Raw genomic sequence first — 23289 nt, 5'->3', positions numbered from 1 at the left:
AGAAAATTGTGTATTAATTTTTTTTATTTTTTATCTAAAAAAGACAATGGTTTTTCACCGTTGTCGTAGATAGTTTAAAACTGTTGTTGAAGACCCTGTTATTAAAGGTAGACGCTCAAAGACAACGGTGAAAAACTATTGTCTTTGGGCACCCCTTTTAACAATACGATATTTAACAACAACTCTAAAGGGGCTACGACAACAGTGAAAAATCGTTGTTGTTAGGCTTTTTTCTTGTAGTGATCCTGGCATCACTTGGGCCTAAACTAAACCTCAATTTCAAATCTCGACATCATCCAAGCATCAGTCTCAGTTTCAGCTACCGACATCCTTTGTCTCAGTCTCAGATCCCAACATCATCCAGGTCTCGGTCTCAACTATCGACACCTTCCACGCCTCGGTGTTAGATCCTTGCATCTTCCATGTTTCAGTCTCAATCGTTGATTTTGTCTATCCTCAAGGTCACTCAACCTCGACCTCATTCCGTCATCATTGGGTTAGGCCTACACCCTATGATAGTGCGTACGTGGAAGCGGCATAATTGCCTCATTGCAGACAACGATGAGGAATATTCCAGAACACATGTCACCATGTGAATGGAAACATGGTTATATGGTTGTCAAATCTGGTCTTTTAGATGTTCTCCTTCCAACACGCGACGCTTGATGAAAGGAAGGGCAACCAACGACTATTAGATCTGGTCCTCCATCAACCCATATAAGGATGGTGCGACATCCAAAGTGGAGATGCTCTATATAAACTCCCGAGAAAGTAAGTACAAGAGACTAATTTGAGCATCGGAATGGACTACCGAGACTCCTCGGCGCCAGTCTAATCCTCTTTTGGAGTGTCTTTCATATTCTCTCATCTCCCTCACAGAAGATCTCTAGGGAACGTGTGAGTCAATCCATTCGTTGACTGATTGCTCGACCATCCATGGTATTTGACCTAAACAAAGATGATTACGGAAGTGGAGATCGATGGCAGAGGGATTTGAGCAGCTGTGAGAGGATTATAGAGTTAGATATAGAAAATCTAAATCAGTCATTGCACTTTTGCTGATAGCTAGTGTCATTCCCTCCAAAGTCAATCACTAGCTGGGATTTGATCACTTCGCTCTGTTTTCATTACCGAGATAAAGAAAAATGCGAAGGAAGACTAAAGGATGCATCTGTGAGTCTCTTCCCTTTCGATCAAATGGCGGACTTATGGATGTCGCTCTCTATGCTCCGTGTGCCTTCACCTAGACAAGTAGAGAGAATGACATATTTGTCATGGAAAAGTTGTGGTGACCAGACCAGAAGAAAGGTCGTATCTAGGAAGATACCCAAAAGACCAGACTTGTAAAGCACGCAGCCATACGATAAGATCCAAACTAGAAGTTAAGGAGATCATCGACTCTGACTCAACGTTGACAGGTTTGATTTCCGGAATTGAACTCGCCTCTAGCTACATCACAATCGATAGACCGTGAAGATGACGAGGAGCATAGGCAATCCGTGAAGTGATTTCCTGACTTGTTGTATGTTGAGAATTTTAAAAATGATTATCTCAGCCGCCATGGACATCAGCTCTGACGCTAGCTTGAAGCTACCGCCTGCACCTTCCTTCTTAGCGTGTTCTTCTTGTACTCCCAAGCACCGATCGATGACTTAGAACGCACAATTTCCTCTGTTCTATCAACACCAGTCCAATTCAAATATCTTTATGTACAGTTAGTGACACTGATGTATATCTATATAGGAAGAAACCCTTGCGTCTCTTCCACTGTGATTAACAATATCCACCAAGTATACTTCAAATTCTTATCTACACCATCAACGTCAACGTCAACGGCACGGCAATTCTTATCCAACTCTTGCCTTTGTGGCCGCCGGTGATCTTTGGGTGTGGCGCCGACGACATCTCCGCCTCCACGAGCTGGTTTAGCTGGAAATCGGGGTTGGAGCCGTAGAGGGCCTGTGCCCCCTTTATGTCATCCACCTTCAGCTCCACCTTCCTCGTCCTCGGGTGCAGGCTCGGGAACATCACTGCTTCCCTCGCTGACGTGTGGCCTAGCCCCAGCACGTGCCCGATCTCGTGCGTCGCCACCGATTCCAGGTCCACTGCCTCCGCCGCCTCCACCTGCCTCAGGTCCACAGCCCACCACTCCGCCGCGTCCAGGTGCAGCCTCCCGCTCTCCGGCGAGAACGCGTGCGCCAGCACCCCCAGCTGCCCGTCGAAAGGCTCCCCGTCGCCGTGGTCGCCGCGGTAGAACCCCACCCTCACGTCCGCCGCCCTGTAGTCCGCCGTCTCCACGAAGCGCACCGGAATCACCTGCTCCCACCGCGCGAACGCGCGCCGCAACGCCGCCGCCACGTCAGCGCGGCTTATGTAGGTAATGGTGTGCGCCGTCGACAGGGCGTAGGTCAGCGTCAGCGGCCTCTGGCCGGCCCAACGCGGCTTGCCGGGGAAGAAGGTGAACCTCTCGGTCAAACCGGTTCGGTTCGGCGCCGTCGCGGCGACCGCGTCAGGGACGCCGCAGCGGGGGGTCATCAGTTGGGAGAGCGTGGCGGCGTCGAGCTTGCCGGTGACGGGGAGGCCGTGATTAGTCTGGTACAGAAAGACGGCGGACTCGAGCCGGGCGTCGAAGGCGTCGGAGTCCAGCTCGGCCCGATCAGGTAGGGTCAGATAACCGAACCGGACCAGGTACCGCTTGAGGCCGGAGAGTCCGCTGACGTGGCTGCCTCGTTGCAGGTCCAGGAGGTGGACGAAGGAACCCCACGCGTCGTTTGTAGTGACGGATTTGAAGACGGTTCTCTGTTCGTCGTGTTGGAGCTGATCGTGGAGGGGTCGAAGCGCCGCCGAGAAGGGAAAGTAGAATAATAAGAGAGGCAGAAGAAGGGGAAGACGAGGAGGCATGAGAATAGAAAGATAAGAGGAGAGAAAGATTTGGGGTTTGGATTCTGATCGACGGAGGAAGAATCTAGAGACACACTTGATGGTTAATATGGTTGGAATTGTGTTCGTCGATGCTGACTTCTTAGTTTTGTCGTTGACTCCTCAATCATGTGATCCTTCCTGACCTGGTTAACTGTCTTAAACAACATCGAATCAGATTCACAGTATGCATTGTTGCACCAATCAAAAATACTTCTGCAATAGACTTGAAGTAAATGGGACTGAGAGCAACTAAATTCACTAATATGATTGAACTAATTGCGGTCGCCAGTTCGTAGACATATTGATTATTTAGATACGAAATACTACGTTACCTACACCGTCGTCACAATTTACAGGGGGTTTCTACGGATTCGCTCGTGAGAGCATAACGGAATCTCGTGTCGTAGGGCAGCCATTCGATGACTTGCGAGGCCTTCCTCCTGCAGTTGGAATCTACACACCTGTGGATTGCATCCTGCTGCTTCTTGTCCATGCTCTCGCACACCCACATGAGAAGAGAGTCATAGTTGGTGCATACCTCTTTAGCGTATCTATCGAGGACTTTTGGCAGAAAAACTTTGTTAGATTTCTTGACCACAACGTGGGATCGAAGGAATTCCTTCTTGGCTTTCTCCAGCTCCTCTGTCACATTCTTGGCACTGTAGACTCTTAGCTGCAGCAAGATTGAATGAGTGTGTGAATTTATATCTTGAATGACATGAGCAAGCGAGCGAAGTGAAAAAGATGATTACGATGGGGTCCGAGGAAGCTCCGGTGCAGATTGCAAAGAAAACAAGGGGATGGCAACTAGGGAGACCCATTTTGGACCAGATAAGCTGCTTGTCTTCCCCAGATTTCTTCCTCGTAGCATTTGAGAGTATAGTTTCAAGCCACTGGTGAAGAGAGAAGACAGTGATGTGGCTAATGAGTGATCATACTAAACATACAATTTCAGAGTAGATCAATAACGACAGTTAGAAGTTATTGGCACGATGAAGTTGATGATGAAGAATATTGAATTTCTAATCATACAAATTAAGATCATACACGACCCATCCGAGATGTCCGGCAACCCAAAATGGAGTACTCAATGCAGTTGGCAGTAATGACTTGCCCTCCAATATTATATGCAGCCTGAAAATGCACAGAAATGAGTCGGGTGCAAAAAAAAAAAAGACATAAAAATGGTGTTTGCACTTTTTGGTGATTCCATGAATGGTTCACACGATATTTCGAATAGATGAAATATGAATATGTGCTTCGAATTCTAAAGTAGACATTCAATTCTGTATTTTTAGAAAGAGAAACTCATTTTAATGGGCATATTCTAAGAATTGCATCACTATTTTGAGGAAATCTAATCTAGGAAAAGTAACTTCTGCTTGAAAATTGCACTGAGAGTTGAAAACAAACCATATACAGAAACAATGTATATTGCAATGCAGAAAGCAATGCTCAAGTTATATTTTAAGCAAAGAATGAAACGGAATGCTATCTTGCTAGTGATTTAATGCTTACAATCTAAGCGTTAGCAATTAAGCTCGAGGAATATCAAAATAGGAAAGAAAGTTGAGTATGGTTCTATGAAGAAGTGCGTCTTTCAGTACCTTATTAAACAAAGCAACTCTTCTCAGAGAACTACTTGGAACCCCATACACCAGATATGCCTGCAAAAGAACAAAGATGGAATGCAATTCTTTTGTGTTGAGAGAAGCAAGAGTGCTAGGCAATACTTACGTGCATTATAAGGGAATTATAGACATTGATCCAAAATGCCAATTTAGCACTGTTTTCCATAACACTCAAGTCAACTCTTTCCAACTGTTCCACCAGAAATCTAAACTTAAACCAGGAATTAGATTCTTGAACAATTGAGTAATGGCAAATCATGCAGATTCAAGAAATCTTACAACAAAATTACCTGTAGTTGCTTATTGTGTAAGATGCACGGGGGCAACGTTTGTCTAATTTTATTGATAGCACTTCGATGATGGATCTGCTAGGCCATTCATGCTCCTCTCTAATGGCTTTTGGACCAAGAACGCTGCTGGTAGATGATCTTTGCAAGAAAGGAGCACGAGATTTACTTGTCTTCTCACATGAGCCACTGCACATCAAACAATATACTGAAGCCATGCACCTGACCATTTCTTCAGATATTCTGCATGGACACTGGTAGAGATGATCTTTCAACGTACGTGCTAAATTACTCCTTCCAGAAGTTGATAACTTCTCCTGGAAACAATTATAGTGTTAGAGGAGGTTTTTCCCCATTTTTTAATAAAAAAATGTGTACTCAGCTTCTGGTATAATATTAAAACCATCCTGAAGAATTTCAAAAGTCCATAATTGGATATATGGTGCGGGTTCGAGAGAGCAATCTTCTTGAAACTATAACTTTTGACTTGAAACTTGGAACTTGGAATCAGACTTTGTTTGTGCTCACGCGTACAGAATTGAGAAATCTACGTTTGTTAGAGGGGAACCTGTAACGCCAAGTTTCAGGCCCAAAAAACACCGTTTAGGCCCTTTTCTAAGTCTCCGAACATATTCTTTACTATTTTTAATAATTTACATTTTTATGGTATTTGAGATATTTTTCATATTTATAGGTTAGGATTTGTCTGTATAAGTGTCATGTTTAATATTTTGAAACAATTTTTTATTATTACTATTTCTAGCTACCATCTCTTGCTTGGAATATGGTGTTCTCCTATTTCCTGGTATTCCCTTCCAAATTAACAAGTTGTAGAAGATCGCTTCCCGATATTCGTGAGTGAATCAACGGATTCGATAGTTATCCACTGTGTCAGTTTGGTATCAAAGTTGAAACTAATCTTGTGAAGTCATGCTGCCAAGGAGACAACAATGTGTTGACGACATCAATATGGAGCAGGAACTTGCTATTGGCGAACAGATGGAATGGATGAAATTGGCTCTAGAAAGGATGGCTGCGATGTTTGAAAATCAAGATAGAAGAAAGCCAATCCGACGCCATCATCAGGCAAACTCGGATCTAGAAACGGGTGACAGAGAGGAGGATGATTCTGAAGAGGAGATTCCCCACAGACAACGCAGAGCAATATGGGAGGACGATCACAGGCGTTTTCTAGAAACGGGTGACAGAGAGGAGGATGATTCTGAAGAGGAGATTCCCCACAGACAACGCAGAGCAATATGGGAGGACGATCACAGGCGTTTTCCTTGATTGGCTAGCCTCTACGGAGGAAATCTTGGAGTTTAATGAGGTGCCTGAAGATAAGCGTGTGCCCTTGGTCGCAATTAGATTGCACAGAAGAGCAATTGCATGATGGCAACAACTAAAACTGACCTGAAACATATTAGGTAAGACAAAAATTACCAACTAAGAGGCGGAAGAAACTCACGCGGGAAACCTTTTTGTCATACAACTTACAGCGATTGGTGTATCAATGATTGCAGAATCTGAAGCAAGTCACCCGCTCAGTAGAAGATTATACCTCTGATTTTTTTCAACTAATTGCAAGGAATGAAATTCATGAAACAGAAGATCAGTTGGTGGCGTGGTATATCGGGGATTTGAAATACTAGATCTAAAATATTGTCAATATGTTTAACCCTATTTCTGTATTTGCTACACACCATAGGACATAGTTGTGAAAAAACATGCATGTCAAAATAGTGGAATTTTCCCTATAAACGCTGCTAGTGGGGGTCCAAATAAAATATTGGTTGTCATAGTGGTGTGGGAGTGAACAAAGATATTGGGCAATTTAATAGAGGAAGTGACAGAAGCGGCGATCTAAAGTGTTTCAATTGTAGAGAGATCAGACACACAGTTAGGCTCTAGCAAAGAAAGCATTGTTTATTGACAATGAAGATTGTGAAGAGGAAGAAGTAGAGGTCTCAGGAGACCCAGTATATAACGACGAAGCCGTAAACGAAATATTGGTGGGAGGAGATGTTAGGACTGCATTGGTGGTTCGACGCTCTTGTTGACAACGAAGGTGACACCGGACAATGATTCGCTTCGGAGTAATATCTTTCACTCAACTTGTACCTGTAGGGGATCTAGTGTATGGCCGGCTAGAAAGGGGATTGAATAGTCGGTGCCCCCAAGTTGATAGCTTCCTACACTTGTCAGTTTGCGCAATGGAATAATACAAAATAAACAAGCTGAAGACTAAGGAAAGAACAAGCAAACCATTACTCGTTGTTTAACGTGGCTCGGAGATAAGGCTCCTACTCCACGACTGTCCGTAAGATGGATGACTCCCCGACAAACTCCGGCTAACTCACGTAGCTCCTGTGGGTGGAGAAACCTCACCACAACTCTCACAAGAACACTTGAGACGATAGGGCACAGGTAGACAATTAATAGGGGTTAATCACCTCTATTTCGTCAACCTTAACCAAACTTCCAAGCCTTTGTTATATAGGCCACGGGTTCGAAAACCCCGTCTACCAGTCGACTGCTCCACACTAGCCGAGCGAACAGAAGCATTCTGTTCGCTCCCAGTCGACTATACCAATCGATTGTCAGTCGACTATACCAGTCGACTGTCATTTCCATCAGTCGACTGTTACCCCGAGTATTGTCTCTCAGCACTCGAACCCTCACCCTTACGACTCACTTGACTCTTCGTTGCAGCCTTGACCTCTTGCCTTCAAACCTACTTCCTTTGGCTCTTGTCCCTCGGATGCACCCAAGCCCGCGGCTCGTCCTAATGTCATCTTTCGCGTATGCCTCGAAGTTGCTTCCGTCGGCCCTTGTCTTTGCTGCCTTGTCCACGATCCCTCGGATGCTTCATCCTTCACCAGCCCTAAAGCCATCAACCCGAGTCATATGTGTATCTTGCAAACCTGCACAACTCAAACACACAAATCAAATACAAGGATGAACCTAACTTAAACTCTTTGCCCAAACATTAAAACACATAGTCGCATGGACCATTGGAATTGCTCCAACAATCTCTCCTTTTTATGTTTAACAATACGTTTAAGTTAGGGAAAACATAATAACAAATAAACATACTAAAAACAATAGACTTACGTTGCCAAGGATACACACTTGGACTTACACCGCCAAATGGACTTATGTTGCCAAGGCTACATACTTGGACTTACACCGCCTGATACACACTTGGACTTACACCGCCAAATGAACTTACGTTGCCAAGGCTACACACTTGGACTTACACCACCAAATGGACTTATGTTGCCAAGGCTACATACTTGGACTTACACTGTCGGATACACACTTGGACTTATACCGCCAAATGAACTTACATTGCCAAGGCTACACACTTGGACTTACACCGCCAAATGGACTTATGTTGCCAAGGCTATATACTTGGACTTACACTGTCGGATACACACTTGGACTTACACCGCCAAATAGACTTACGTTGCCAAGGCTACATGCTTAGACTTACACCGCCGAATGGACTTACGTTGCCAAGGATACACACTTGGACTTATACCGCTAAATAGACTTACGTTATCAAGGATACACACTTGGACTTATACCGCTAAATAGACTTACGTTATCAAGGCTACACACTTGGACTTACACCGCCAAATGGACTTACGTTGTCAAGGCTACACACTTAGACTTACACCGCCGAATCAAAAAATGCAACCATGCATTGGAACCTATCACAAGGCTCCCCCTACACCTATGCATATGTTCCCCATTGAGTTAGGAATTTTACCACATGACTATTTAAGAACCTATCACAATGCTTCCCCTACACCTAAGCTCCCAATCTAATATTTTCACCACCACAAAGGTATTTTCAGGTTTTCCCAACTAAGCCTCTTCTCCCCCTTTGTCTAATATCAAAAAGTTCCAACAATATCCCAATTGTCAGAAACTTGATCACTGAACTAACCCTAAATTCATGTATTTATACCCCATGGATCTCATACACCTATATGAGTTGTTTCGATCAAAACCCAATGCTGAAAACAGTTTCAGGCTAGTATCAAGCGATTGCCAGAAGCACCACTCGACTGCCCTTATCGAAACAAACCGACAGAACTATTATGTGTTCAATAATCAATGTTACTAGTCGACCGGTAACTGTACCAGTCGACTAGCACCCTGATTTCAGCCCATTTCAGCATTTCTGATCCAATTTCAGAAATGCACCAGAAATTTCACAGACATCCAAAAATCCCCAAATTTTATAGAGAGGTTTACCCATGTCTACTTGGGAAAAACACATTCAAAAATGTATCTATAATCAATACCAAGATTGACACAAAACCCAAAATTAGCTAAATGGTTAAATTGAACCTTGACCTAAAGTCCTAATTTTGCCTTCTTCTTGATGTATTTGCTCATACTAAATCACAATGCATCCCTAACATTGATTTATATGGCATCTATACATCCAAAATCAATTATCATGCAATATGACCCCAATGTCATATTTCCTTGCATGAAACATAACCAAATTGTGTCAAATCCCTAAGGTTGAGACTCAAATCCGTCTCCAAACCTTTTGGCACATTTCATGACCCAATTTAATCCCAAGTAAAATCCACTTAAGATTCATTTACCATGGGTCCCAAATTGGCTCTTTGAGCTCCCCCTAGATCTCTTAGCCTTAGCCACCTCCCTAAGTGACTCATCCACAATCGCTAGACCACATCGGTGCACCTCCGGTGGCACTTGGCCTATAAACCTAACCTTTTTAACCTTGGACATCATGTCTTTGGTTAATTTCTTCTTACCATTAAATGTTTTTCCCTTGCCATTTATTGACTTCTTCTTGATATAGTCATATGCAACCCTAGCATAAGACTTTCCCTTAGCCTTAGAGACACTAGATCGGTATCCTAAACCTGATCTATCATTGTTGGGTCTTTGACTACCCAACACCATACTCAACCCACTAGATCCAATCGTGAATCTGGCTAGGGTTTTCTCCAATTGATCAAGCTTTGCCTTCAAAACTTAATTTTCCCTTTCTAGGTTCCTAAACCTAGAATCAACATGTCCACATTTGACATTCCTAGACCTACCCTTCCTAGGCATATGTCTCCCCTTCTTAGGATTAATGCCTAAGTTTTCCTTAGGTCTACCATTTCTAGTGTTATCATGAATGGGTCTCCTAAAGTTATGATCTACATTGACCCTATTTTTATCATAATATCTAAAGCCAAAGTTATGCATTGGCCAAATAATGAAAATTATTTCTAACATGCATGAAAGAATTCAAATTTGAATTACACTTTAACTTGGGGTATAGTTCCCTTACCCTTGAAGCTCCCCCTTGACTTGAGTTTTTCTTCTTCTCCTATTTCTTCAATTACTCCAACTTCTTGAGCTCTTTCTTCTTTGGGCATTTTTTGTGGTAGTGTTCCATTTCACCACACGTGAAGCATCTAATGTGCTTCTTCTCCTTCTTCCTACAACTCAAATTAAATTCTAAAGAAATTGAATTGAGTTTAGGAGATATTTTCTTCTTACCCAATGGACACCTACTCTTGTAGTGTCCCTTCTCATTGCACCCGAAGCACACAATGTGATCCTTTGACTTGTCTTCGGTGGAGATGTTCACTAGGTTGACTACTTCCAACACCTCTTCTTCATCCGTCTTGGCTTCTTCTTCAACCTTTGAGAATGTTTCCTCATCCACACTTGCGAATGGTATTTCTTCTTCCTTCTCCGCCTCAGAAGTTGAACACACGTCATCTTCCAGTTACTCCTCCATTTGAACCACCTCATCCTTTTCTTCAGATTTTTCTTCCTTTTGTTCTTATGTAGGCATAGGTTCTTCCCAAGGAATCTTCTTTATCGTGCTCCACAAATCGTGGGCGTTCTCTTATTCACCTACATGGCTCATCACATCATTAGGCAAAATATCAATCAAAGTAAATATTACCTTATCATTTGCCTTTGATCGTGAGGTTTGCTCCTCCGTCCAATGACGTGGTCGGAGTCTCTTTCCTTTCTTGTCTCTTGGGACTTCGAATGGCTCCTTGACCACCATCATGATGTCCCAATCCGTATTGAAGAAGACCTCCATCTTCATCATCCAATACGTGATGTCCCATAAGCCTCCTCCTTCAAACTTTAGAGGTGTTATCAAGTCGGCCATCTTCTTGCTTCCTTGGCAGTTAGTCCAATAGAGAGCGTCCTCGCTCTGATACCAATTTAGGGTATGGCCGGCTAGAAGGGGAGGTTGAATAGTCGATGCCTCCAAGTCGATAGCTTCCTACACTTGTTAGTTTGCGCAGAGGAATAATACAAAATAAACAAGCTAAAGACTAAGGAAAGAACAAGCAAACCACTACTCGTTGTTTAACTTGGTTCGGAGATAAGACTCCTACTCCATGGTTGCCCGTAAGGTGAACAATCCCGATCCTTCGGTGGATGACTCCCCAGTAAACTCCGGATAGCTCACGTAGCTCTTTGTGGGTGGAAAAACCTCACCACAACTCTCACAAGAACACTTGAGATGCTATGGCACAGGTAGACTACTATAGAGGTTAACCACCTCTATTTCGTCAACCTTAACCAAGCTTCCAAGCCTTGGTTATATAGGCCACGGGTTGGAAAACCCCGCCTACCAGTCGACTGGCGAAAGTGTCAATCGACTGTCCTCTGTGGAGATTTGACCGTTACAACCCAACGGCTTGATACCAGTCGACTGGTGAAAGTACAAGTCGATTGCTCCACTGGCCGAGCAAACAGAAGCATTCTGTTCGCTCCCAGTCGACTGCCCAGTAGACTGCCCATTCGACTATACCTGTCAACTGTCATTTCCATCAGTCGACTGGTACCTCGAGTATAGTCTCTCAGCATTCGGACCCTCACCCTTACGACTCACTTGACTCTTCGTTGCAACCTTGACCTCTTGCCTTCAAGTCTACTTTCTTTAGCTCTTGTCCCTCGGATGCACCCAAGCCCGTGGCTCGGGACTCATTCTTCGCGTATACCTCGAAGTCGCTTCCCTCGGCCCTTATCCTTGTTACCTTGTCCACGGTCCCTCGGATGCTCCATCCTTCACCGGACCCGAAGCCATCAACTTGAGTCATGTGTGTATCATACAAACCTGCACAACTCAAATACACATATCAAATACAAGGGTGAACCTAACTTAAACCCTTTGCCCAAACACCAAAACACATGGTCGCACGGACCATTGGGATTGCTCCAACAGTATTGTCATGGGTGAGGTATGTCGCTTTGTGATCGATACAGGAGACTGTGAAAATATTGTGTCTACAGAGGCTATGTAAAAACTGAAAATCCAGATTGAGAGACATCCTAAACCCTAAAAGGTGGTGAAGTATCAATATCTACGAGGGCTCTTATCCATTTTCTATTGGTCTGAAATATAAGGATGTTTGGTGTGATGTAGTAGCGATGGATGCATGCCACTTGTTAGGTTGACTGTGGCAATATAATAGAAGCATGCATCATGATGGGCAAGCCAATACTTACAGTTTTGTGTACGAGGGAATCAAAATTGTGCTCCTACCTTATAGACAGTCGGTGGAACAACCCAAACCTATAGGTGAAGTTGCTGCTTTATTGTCTCGGGCTCAAGTTGATGAGGAGGCCGAATCTAGCACTATTCTAGAATATGTGGCTCCATTGATTATCAAATTTACTGAGCTTTTTCCCACGGAGTTACCAAATGAAGTCTCCTTTGTGCAGCATCATATTGATTTGGAGCCCAGAGCGACACTGCAGAACAAAGCACATTACAAGATAAGCCCATGCGAGCATGAGGAGCTGAGAAGAATTGTTGGTTAGGGATCATATCAAAAAAAGTATGAGCCCTTGTGTTGTACCTGCCATTTTAATACCAAAGAAATACGGTTCTTGGCGTATGTGTGTAGGCAGCATGGTCATCAATAAGATCACTGTAACGGTACCGTGTTCCCATTTCTCGATTAGATGATTTGCTTGACAAGATTATTGGATCTGTTGTGTATATGAAATTGAATTTGAAGAGTAGGTACTATCATATTCGTATCAGGCATGGAGATGAATGAAAACGGCTTTTAAGACTAGGGAAGGGTTGTATGAATGGCTAGTGATGCCTTTTGAGTTATTAAATGCCCCTAGCACTTTCATGCAGGTGATGAATCAATTGTTGCGGTCATTTATTGGGAGGTTTGTTGTAGTTTACTTTGATGATATTATGATCAATGCTGTAAATGGCGATAAGCGGTGGCGGGGCAGTTAGTGACCGCCTACCCCATCGACTGCCTAGGCGATTGAATATTTTTTACTTTTTTTATACATAATATTATAAATAATTATTATTCTTTATAATATTTACTTTTAATCAAATATATTAATTAAAAATTAAATATTTAATCTAAATATTTAATATATATATATTAAATTAATAGGATAATTTTATTAGGTTTTAATTAATTCTATTTAAATTATCCCAATCATAGTTAAGAGTTAATCAAAATTATTAACATAAAGTAATTTAATTAAATCTTAACTTACAACTTACCCATGTACTCTGTTTCAGTCGAGCGACGAGTTTGACACATTACCGGGATCGCGCGATGAGTTCTGACGCATCACTGGGCCTGAGCAACGTGTCAAGGCCTATTGCTAGGTCCGTCACCGAGCTCGGGCGACAGGTCCGGCCTTGCGTGACGTATCCGGATGCGTTGCAGGGCTCGGACGGCGCGTCTGGGCTCACGCAACCCATCTGAACTCATCGTCGAGCCCAAGCCATGCATCCGGACATGTCGCAATGGCGAAACGATAGCAGCGGCGACTCCAGGCATGGCGGTAGCAAAAAAGGTGAGTTACCACCTAAAGCACCGCCTTAGGTGATGCGGTTGATTCCTGCCTCCCACCTAGGCAGCCGCCTTGACTGCCATTTAGAACATTGATTCTGATATATAGTGCAACCCCTGAACAACATTTCCAACATGTGCGGGAGGTTTTTAGCGTGTTACGTTGGGAGAAGTTCTATATTTCTATGAAGAAGTGTATTTATATCCCTAAGGTGTTATTTTTAGATTATGTGATCTTAGGAGCAGGTTTAGAAGTCGATGAATCTAAGGTACAAGCTGTGAAAGACGGGCCTCCACTGATGACCTTAACCGAAGCAAGGAGTTTTCACGATTTGACCTCGTTCTACAGACGTTTCATTACTTCTTTCAACACTATCATGATTCCCATAACATGGTGACAAAAGGCGATCTGCTCGCCTCCAACGCCTCCGCCAGACCGTCCCTAGGCTAACACGGAAGAGATAAATCACGGGTGACTACTAGCCTTAGCAGTTTAATAGCATATGGGGGAGGGCAAGCACCCGGCTACTATCATGACTCCCATAACATATTGCATGAAGGGTAGCCGATTTGAGTGGACTGAGGAGGCGGATTCAGCTTCCGATTGATTAAAGAACAACTCACAACGACACCAATCTTAGTGCTTCCGAATTTTTCTCATCCTTTCAAGTTACGCACGGATGCTTCTAAAGTTGGTATTGGCGCGGTACTCAATCAGAACACTTGACTTATAACACTTTTTTAGTGAAAAGTTACCTGGAGCAAAACTGAATTACAATGCCTATGATGTTAAATTTTATGTTGTCGTGCAAGCAATGAGACATTGGCATCATTATTTATTTCAAGCGAATTTATTTGGTACATGGATCATGATTCATTGAGACATCTACACCAGCAAAACAAAGTGTCGCCTCGACATGCGAGGTGGGTTGCTTATTTGGAGCAATTCACCTGTGTGGTTAGACATAAAGCACGAGTTGTTTACGGGTGATAGATGCTTTGAGTCGCAAGAGTAGCTTACTGGTTCCTATGTGGATTGAGCTATCAGGTTTTGACTCTTTTTGTGATTTGTTGGCGGTTGATGCTTACTTTTCAATGATAATGTAAGGTCGGGAAGAAAACAAAATTTTTACTACATTATGGGTTCTTGTTTAAAGGTAATCAATTATGCATTCCAAATTGTAGTCTCCGCTTGCAAATAATTAAGGAGTTGCACAATGAGGGGTATGTTGGCCGAGACATTGCAATTGTTAAGACTTCCTACTTCTGGCCTTCACTACGGCGTGAAGTTGAGAAATATGTGCAGAGTTACAAAATTTGTCAAGTCTCTAAGGGGATAGCCACTAATGTAAGTTTGTACATGGCCTTGTCGATCCCTTCTCGACCTTGGGTTGATATTAGCATGGATTTTGTGCTAGGCCTACACGTACCCAGCGAGGTAGTGATTCAATCTTTGTTGTAATTGATAGATTTTCTAAGATGGTTCATTTTATTCCTTGCAAGAAGACTACAGATGTTATGGTAGCACAGCTGTTCTTTCAGGATATCTATTGTCTTCATGAATTGCCAACGTCCATTATTTCATATAAGGACACTCGTTTTTTTAGCCATTTTTGGCGTAGCTTGTGAAATATGGTTAATACACAGTTGAATTTTAGTAGTGCTTATCACCTCAAACAGACGGGCAGACCGAGGTTGTGAATAGGTCTCTTAGAAATTTACTGCATTGGTTAGTGTGGAGACCATGTGAAAAGTTAGGACCAGAAGCTGTGTTAGGTGGAATTTGCTCACAACCATGTCGTGAAACGTAGTACTGGTTTCAATCCATTCTGATTTATTCAACTCAGCCTCATGGTCCACTAAATTTGTTGACATTGCCTAATACGGGTCCAATACATAGAAGGGCAGACTTCGTCGATTGTTTGCAGGAGATCCATAAAACGGTACACGATCATTTGTCCATCTCTAATTCCAAGTATAAAGACAAAGCAAACCAAAAGAGGCGATACTTGGAGTTTGAAATTTATGATCACGTGTGGGTGGTTTTAATGAAGGATCGTTTTTCCACTAGAGATTACAACAAATTATCAGCCAAAAATATTGGTTTGATAGAGATTATTGTGAATATTCGCACTGCCAATGTTTTTTATGTGAAGTATTTAATTCTCTTCCATGGTTATTCTTCTAACGATGAAGTGGTCGACAATTCGAGGGTGAATTTTCTCCATCTTAGGGAGAATGATGCGGGTTCGACAGAGCAATCTTCCAAAGACTTCGTCTATGCTCACGCGTATAGAATTGAGAAATCTACGTTTGTTAAATGGGAACCGCAACCGCCAAGTTTCGGACCCAAAAAGTACCATTTAGTCCTTTTCGAAGCCTCCAAACATATTCTTTACTATTTTTAATAATTTTTGTTTTATGATATTTAAGGTATTTTTGATATTTCTGGTATTTATAGGTTAGGATTTGTCTATATAAGTGTCATGTTTAATGTTTTAAGATAATTTTTTATTATTGCTATTTCTACCCGTCATCTCTTTCTTGAAACGTGGTGTTTTCCTATTTCCTGGTATTCCCTTCTGAATCAATAGGTTGTAGAAGATCGCTTCCGGGTATTCGTGCGCGAATCAACAGATTCAATCCAATGTGTCAATATATAATCCGGCTTATCATAGGTCAGATGGAATTTACATGGAGAACAGGGAACACTATGTTGTCAGTGCACAATCATGAAGTATTTGTATATTTAAAAGCAATATTGTAGGTTCATAATGGCTAGCTAGAGAAAGAGTGCAAAGCATACTCAAATGAAAAGATTACTTCAATGTACGTGTGTGTAACAAGAATAATCGTGATAGCGAAAGTGAAAATATAATGTGAGCAGAAATGTGAAATCATTACAAATAATGCTAACACAATTACTTAGCGTGGTTCACACTTCTACTTTACAACCTATAATGTGTACGGTGCGTCACTCCTCGCAACAATCCACTAAACCACTCTTTCACAGAAAACAAAAAGATAAGCTTCTAGAAATAAGGATAACACCTCCCATGTAAACACCTTGACCTGCACCAATGAGATTTCACAAGCTCACCACAAACTTAATCCTCACCAAGATTTCTCTTACAAATAATGATTCTCGCTTATACGTAAAGAAAAAAAGTGCAAGAACAAGGGAAGAGGATAAATTACCAAGGGCTTGAGAAGTTAGAATCTTTCTAAGCTTTATCCAAGCTCTTGCATTCTCTATGGGTACTTGATCAACATGAACACAGGAAACTGATGCAATAAAAATAAGTTTGATGCACCAACTTATTTATATTCTTTGTTGTATCCTTACACTTCACATTCTAGGGTATATGTTATTTACAATTGGGTCCCTAACAGAGCATAACTAGGATTGACCTTGGTTTTGATACTTAAACTTCTTCGTGGCTTGATGGAATATATAAAGGAACTAAAATATATAAGCAACAAAGTTTCTTAAGAATTATAGAAATGGAATCAATCTAATTAGACGATTAATCGTACCTTTAGAGTGTCAGCAAAGCTTATTCCATCATAGAGATTCATGTTTTCTCTCAAAAATGGATCATGAACAAACTTTGGTGGCTTAAGTAAAACATTACTTCGTCCAGACTCTCTTATTGAAGTCAGAACTTGAAAAGGTTGCAATCTGAATTTCTTTGAGGAGCAAAAAGAACTTGATATTATACTAGGATGCTTCCTGGATCCAGTCTTTGGGTTTGAGTGTGCAGGAGAAGTCATGCCAGAACTATGAGCTGATGAAGGTTGACTAATACATTGATCAAAGATGCTTCTGTAGAGAGACAACACGTGTTGCTCACGATTTACTATTTCTTCTTCAAGCAGCTCAATCTCTGCAATTAATTCCCTAGTCTAAATGAAACAACGAGTCATTTATTTTGTACAATTAACAAATGCATAAACAATGAAAAGTCAGAAACAATCCTAAGCTAGTAATCAGCTACTGCAGTTATGAATTTTCGCCATAAACAAGCTAATATCAGCATATTAGAAAATCATCTTTTGGTTGATTCAGATGCTACAAGTAACCAACAATATTCAAGTAAACTGAATCACTTTCTGATAATATAATGTCGTGCTTTGAGTATGGAATTAGTTGTAGACTCGTATGTTAACATCTCATAGAGCATTGACAAAGGTGGTTCTGCAAATAATAATAATATTTTGAATGAAAGGCAGAAAACCTACAAAAATTAATTCAATATAAAAAGGCGTAGTGTACGGTGAGAGAGCAAGTAACAAGGCCAAGATCCACAACCACACATTTGTGAAGTTCTTTTCAACAAGCTCTTTCAAGTATTGAGACCAATCTGTAAGTACCCCGTGGTAGTTTTACCGTGATCAACCAAGTCATGTTAGGTTCTGTTATGTTTGGATGCCCTGTGTCTGAGTGTGCAGAAACTTAGGAGCACAAGAGGTCAAGCGAAAGACACAGCTAGCAACAAGGACAGCACGGGAGAGAGTCAACGGGCTTCGTGCGTCCGAGGGGCAAGGCACTGTGGAAGAGTACTAGCGGACGAGAAGGAGGCACGCGACGTTTCCGAGGGACGAAAAGCCGGAGTGGAAGGTTGCTCTAGAAGGCCGAAAAATAGGTTCGGGTGAGCCCTATTCCGAATGGCCGAAATCACCCAAGCGAGCGGAGCCGGAACGAAAGACCGTACGAAAAGTCAACTTCAGGTTGACTAGAGTCCGAGTGTCTGGAGCCATTCTGGGCCAGAGTCCGGGCGCTCGGAGCTACTCCGGGCACCTGAACCAGCTTGGTCCAGCCGAGGCACCTTGGCAACGCGCCCTTGTGCGAAAGCAATCTGGGCGGCCAGAACCCTTCCAAGCGCCCGGACCGGAGATTTTATCCAGATCCGTTGTGACGCGATCCGCTGCGATGTGGATAAAGTTTTATCCACGTCCAGGCGCCTAAAACTCTTCCAAGCGCCCCGATCAGGGCTATAAATACAGTTCTAATCTAGTAGCTAAACAACAACACTTGTAAACATTTTACTTTCAATTTAGCTTTGTAATTGAGTGCTTTCACTGCTGTAAGAGGTTTCTCCGTCCGAAGGAGACTTTAGCAGGCTTTCAAACGTCTTGGATTAACAATCTTCTAATTGCAAACCAAGTAAAATCTCTGTGTCTCTTTCTCTTGTTAATTTGCTTGTTATTTCCTTTTTTGTACAAGTGTATATGTTGATAAAGCTATAAGTCGAGAAAGGTGTTTGTATTTTTTTTCAGGCTATTCACCCTCTCTAGCCGGTCGTAAGGGACCAACACAATCAAGAGCCAATTTTATGTCCCAATGCTTCCCAAATGCATGCCATAATTAACAATAAAAAAAGAAGATGGATATCAAAATCATAACCAGAGGGCAAACTAAATCATGCACATCTTAGATTATAGTTTTATATATCAAGTATTAACATGGATAACATACAGTTACTGGCTATTCCACTTATGATCACTCAGAGAAGATGGAAGTTAAATTTTATATGACAAACTTTTACAGAGGGAAATCAGGAATCGAAATACAACAACATAAAAGTTCTTTTAAGACATTTAGAAACAAGTATGAATTTCATTGTAAATAAAGGTTAGCAACTTTCAAGCTTTCCCCAAAGAAAATGAATTAAATCTGTCCTATGATTTGGTTTCTAAACAAACTAATGTATGGAGGAACCAACATATCATGTCTATGATCAGCATTATTGCTGATCGGTCGCGTGAAGACATTTAGGATGTCAAAGGTAACTTATTTACATTTCCAGAGAGCAATTGCATGAAAATTACATAAAAGCATTTGCCCTAATGAAAGCTTTGCTACCATCAAATATAAATTGTCTAAACAAGTGAAACTTATAGTTCATCACCTGAGCTGAGAAATGTCTATGTCCTGGAGATAAAGTGCTAGAAGCTCGACCAATCGCCTTCTCCAATAGAAAGCGAGTAGATTTTTCTTGATGCAAATGCATCTGGAGTTGTTTGATCTGTCAAAATGCAAAAGACTTCAGGACATCTGGAGCAATAACTTGAACTTAATGTTTGTCTTTAAAGGTTAAAAATGTTATAATTATATGAAAATCCATGAAGCCTCACATCTCTCTTAACTCGGAAACCACTAGCATATTAATTATATTAATAGAAGGTAGTTCATGGCATCAAATTCTACAAGAAAGATTAATGCAATTGTTTGCTGCACATACAAAACTGCTTTTCTTATTGGATTACTGAAGCTAACAAACTAAGCATGATCTCTAGCACCATGCATGCCTTGGATTTTTTTTTAATACACAATAAACAATGACTTACTGAGGTTCAACATACAAAGATTGTCATGAAATTATAAATCCTTTTGAAAATCAAGTAAAATCGGTTAGCCAGATACATTGAGGAAAAAAATAAATAAAGTAAAACATGGGCTATTTTTCCTAGTTAGAAGTTAGAACGTACTTTTCTCAGTTTTGTTAAGATATTTGCACACAGAAATTTATTTCAAAACTAGTAGTCAAGCACGATTGAATATAATCCTTACATCATCTTCCAAGGAGACTCTACTGTTCCTCGTAGTATTTGTAGCACTTTCACTTGAATTCTGAAAATTTCGATGAGAGTTCATTATATTCATAACATTATTTGGGTCCTGAGAGGAAAGAAAGATGGAAAGGAAAATTTTTATTTGATAATCATAGTTGATCAATAAATCTTAAAGATTTTAAATATAATTCAAAATGATAAGTACCTGAATGTCAGCACGCTCTTTCGGCATGCTGTGTGAATTTACATGTTTGTTGAAATCCAGGTTTCTATCAGAGGCACTAGAAGAAAATTCATCGTTACAGAAAATAAATTTCGAATGGACATGATTAATTGTAGGAATGATTCTTGAAAGAAGAGCATATGCAAATGCTTGTATGTTATATTTAGCTGGTAAATGTTGGATTCTAGGGTTTCTCTTCTGTTGTTCCCCTCTCTCTTTTTGTTCATTTATACCATTTTATATGTTGGCATCTGAATTTTGCTAAGGACAAATGAAACATAGACAATACTTGAAAAACAATTATTTTTGTTATTTTTCTCTGTCGCGATTTCTTAAACCATAACTGGAAAAAAAAAATATGGAGGTCAATATAAGTTCCTAAATGCATTAATCTCGAGCACACGGTCATATCGAACTTTCAAGTCATTTGAAATTGAGTCATCCAACTATTTGGTCCCTGATCCATAGACTACATACTCTAAATTCTCTCCAACAATAACGACTTCCAATTAGAACCTCTGTATCAAAGTTTCATTGTGGTACATCTCAAACATGCAAACTTACTCAACCAGCATTTAAGATGCTATGCAAAGAAGAAAAAAAAAAAAAAGTCTCACATTATTGTTAAGGTTCCATTTAATGTCAAGCAAGGTTCACATTAAAGACCTTATTCAGATGTCAAACAGAAATAATAGCATGGAAACCCCACACTACCAAACTACACGCTTACTGATTTGAGTGCTATCAACAGGAAGCTAAAGACTTGTTCGCAAGACAGTTCAAAGTAATTTTTTCAAGACACAAATTTAAAAGCAGACTCAGATCTAAAGCCACTAAAAGAGCACAGAACTAAAAACTTTGTTTCTTGTGATCATGAACTCCACATCATCGCTAAGTTCTAAAATACTAAAGCAAATTTAGTATTTAAGCGACAAGTAATTATTTCAATTTTTCAAAAAAAAAAAAAAGGTCACATATCTCATGTAGACTGACCAAAGAACCCTTTACAAGAGAGATTTCAGAATGCTAAGCATACCTCTTGGAGCGCCTGTGGTGAGTACCAGAAGTAGCAGGGGAGGCTTTGGAGGAAGAAGCTAAGCATCCTTGGCTCTTCACATCCATCTCTCCCTCCTCCTCCTCCTCCTCCTCCTCTTGTGATCCCACTTTCCTCTCTTTGCTAGGGTTTCGTCAGCATGCCGATGACGGTGAAGCAACTAAGTAGAGGCCTCTCATTAATGATGTCGTCCTTGAGATCGTGGGGAACGCGAAATTAATTGTGAGCATGAGCAAGAAAGGGATCTCGCAGCCGAATCGCCGAGACGACTGAATGCTGCCCGAGAGCGGGGCCAGCGGGTAGTTGGAAGAGTTATTAAAACAGTTAATGTGGGGCAACGAACGAGGTCGATTATTTGTAGAAGATTCGCATTTATAATAAAATCGGATCAGATTTTTCATTAATAAGAAAATTTTATAAAAAAACTTGAACTATGGTTAGATTAAAATAAAAAATAATAATTAAGTTATTTTCATTATTATTATTATTATTAAAACACTTTTTTTATAAATAATTTAAAGGACAAAAATAAAAGGGCATGTTACAATTCAACGGCTGTTTTTCCAAAAACAAACAAAAAATAAATGGGCATTCCTTTATCTCGAAATTATCATGTGATCCAGCCTATTATAGAATTTATGGGGTAGTTCCTAAAATATGTAAAAGTTACTGAATACCATAACAAGTAATTACTATAATATATTTAGGATAAGTTTAAAATTTAGAAAGTTGTTACAAAGCTACTCAATAGTACTAGTGTAAGTTTTGAATTTATAATTTTGGGTTTAAGATATCTAATATTATTTTATTAAAATAGCTTCTATAACTATTTTAAAATTATTTTTGATGAGTTTTAAATAATTTTAATTAAATTGATAAAATAGGATTTAGATATAATAGTATTCATATATTTTATGTCATAAATTCAGGGACGATCTAGGATTTTAGATTTGGAGAGATCATATACTAAGTGACCAAAATAATTATTAAACACATTATATAATAATGACATCTCTAAATTTTTAAAATGTATAATGTATATTTAATTAAAATGTGAAAAATAAAGAAGAAAAAAATTTAAAATTCAATCTAAAGATTCGAACTTTAGAAGTGTGTTAAAATAAAAATTAAATTTACCATTAGACTAACTATACATATTTTTCAAGTTGGGATAAAATAATATATATACTAATAAAATTCAAAAAAAAAAATCTCTATAAAAATATGTTATTTAAAAAAACTTTTGGGGCTTAAACTTACACTAAATATATTATAACAGGAGTAGTTTTTACAAGTTATAGTGGTTATCAAATAATTTATATAAGGTATACATTTTAAATCCTAAATATGTTGTAGTAATTATAGAGTTCCTCTACACATTGTAATAACTATGAAGCAGCATTCACGCTCCCAGATGTAACATAGACGGTGGGCGCATGATATCTCTGGCGTAATAGTCAGGGATCGATTCTCAGGAACTGACGACTTGGGGTTTACCCCCGTCATGCACATAAGGCATGTGTATCTGTATGAACCTCCTTCCATATCCGTGAGACCGACACTAGGGGCCGCTAAGATAGCGGATCTATATTTTTTATGAAGTAGAATCCTCTTACCTCATCATACGCCCATGATCTGTGTACCTATATTTATCTTTCTCTATATCTATGGGGTCAATACTAAAAGACCGCTAAAATAACGAATATACATTTTTTTATGAAATTACATCCCTATATTATAATAACTA

The 23289-nt window shown here is 40.4% G+C and overlaps 1 protein-coding gene and 1 long non-coding RNA gene across 5 annotated transcripts; one reads left to right on the top strand and one right to left on the bottom strand.

Annotated features, from left to right (window-relative positions):
* The first annotated feature begins 2286 nt into the window (after positions 1–2286).
* LOC121983905 lies at positions 2287–3107 on the top strand. Its single transcript, XR_006112732.1, has 2 exons — positions 2287–2660; positions 2737–3107. It is a non-coding gene; the product is annotated as an uncharacterized LOC121983905 (long non-coding RNA).
* LOC121983904 lies at positions 2934–21867 on the bottom strand. Of its 4 annotated transcripts, XM_042536591.1 has the most exons (12): positions 21525–21866; positions 20471–20546; positions 20264–20371; positions 19602–19718; positions 17227–17595; positions 4844–5157; positions 4660–4759; positions 4530–4589; positions 3970–4056; positions 3675–3815; positions 3255–3595; positions 2934–3073 (listed from the first exon to the last, which is right to left on the bottom strand). In XM_042536591.1, exons 1-11 carry the CDS (start codon positions 21608–21610, stop codon positions 3266–3268), a joined length of 1788 nt encoding a protein of 595 aa, XP_042392525.1. In that variant the 5' UTR covers positions 21611–21866; the 3' UTR covers positions 2934–3073; positions 3255–3265. The 4 variants fall into 4 exon arrangements, 3 of the variants coding, with proteins under 3 accessions (XP_042392525.1, XP_042392524.1, XP_042392526.1); XR_006112731.1 differs by lacking the exon at positions 2934–3073 and having other exon boundaries at positions 3163–3595; positions 3955–4056; positions 20264–20323; positions 21525–21867; XM_042536590.1 differs by lacking the exon at positions 2934–3073 and having other exon boundaries at positions 3163–3595.
* Between the last annotated feature and the right edge of the window lie 1422 nt (positions 21868–23289).

The sequence above is a fragment of the Zingiber officinale genome, chromosome 5B (assembly GCF_018446385.1).
Source record: "Zingiber officinale cultivar Zhangliang chromosome 5B, Zo_v1.1, whole genome shotgun sequence".
Taxonomy (NCBI): Eukaryota; Viridiplantae; Streptophyta; class Magnoliopsida; order Zingiberales; family Zingiberaceae; genus Zingiber; species Zingiber officinale.
Note: the sequence above shows the minus strand (reverse complement) of the source record. Positions and strands in the feature narration are given on the sequence as shown.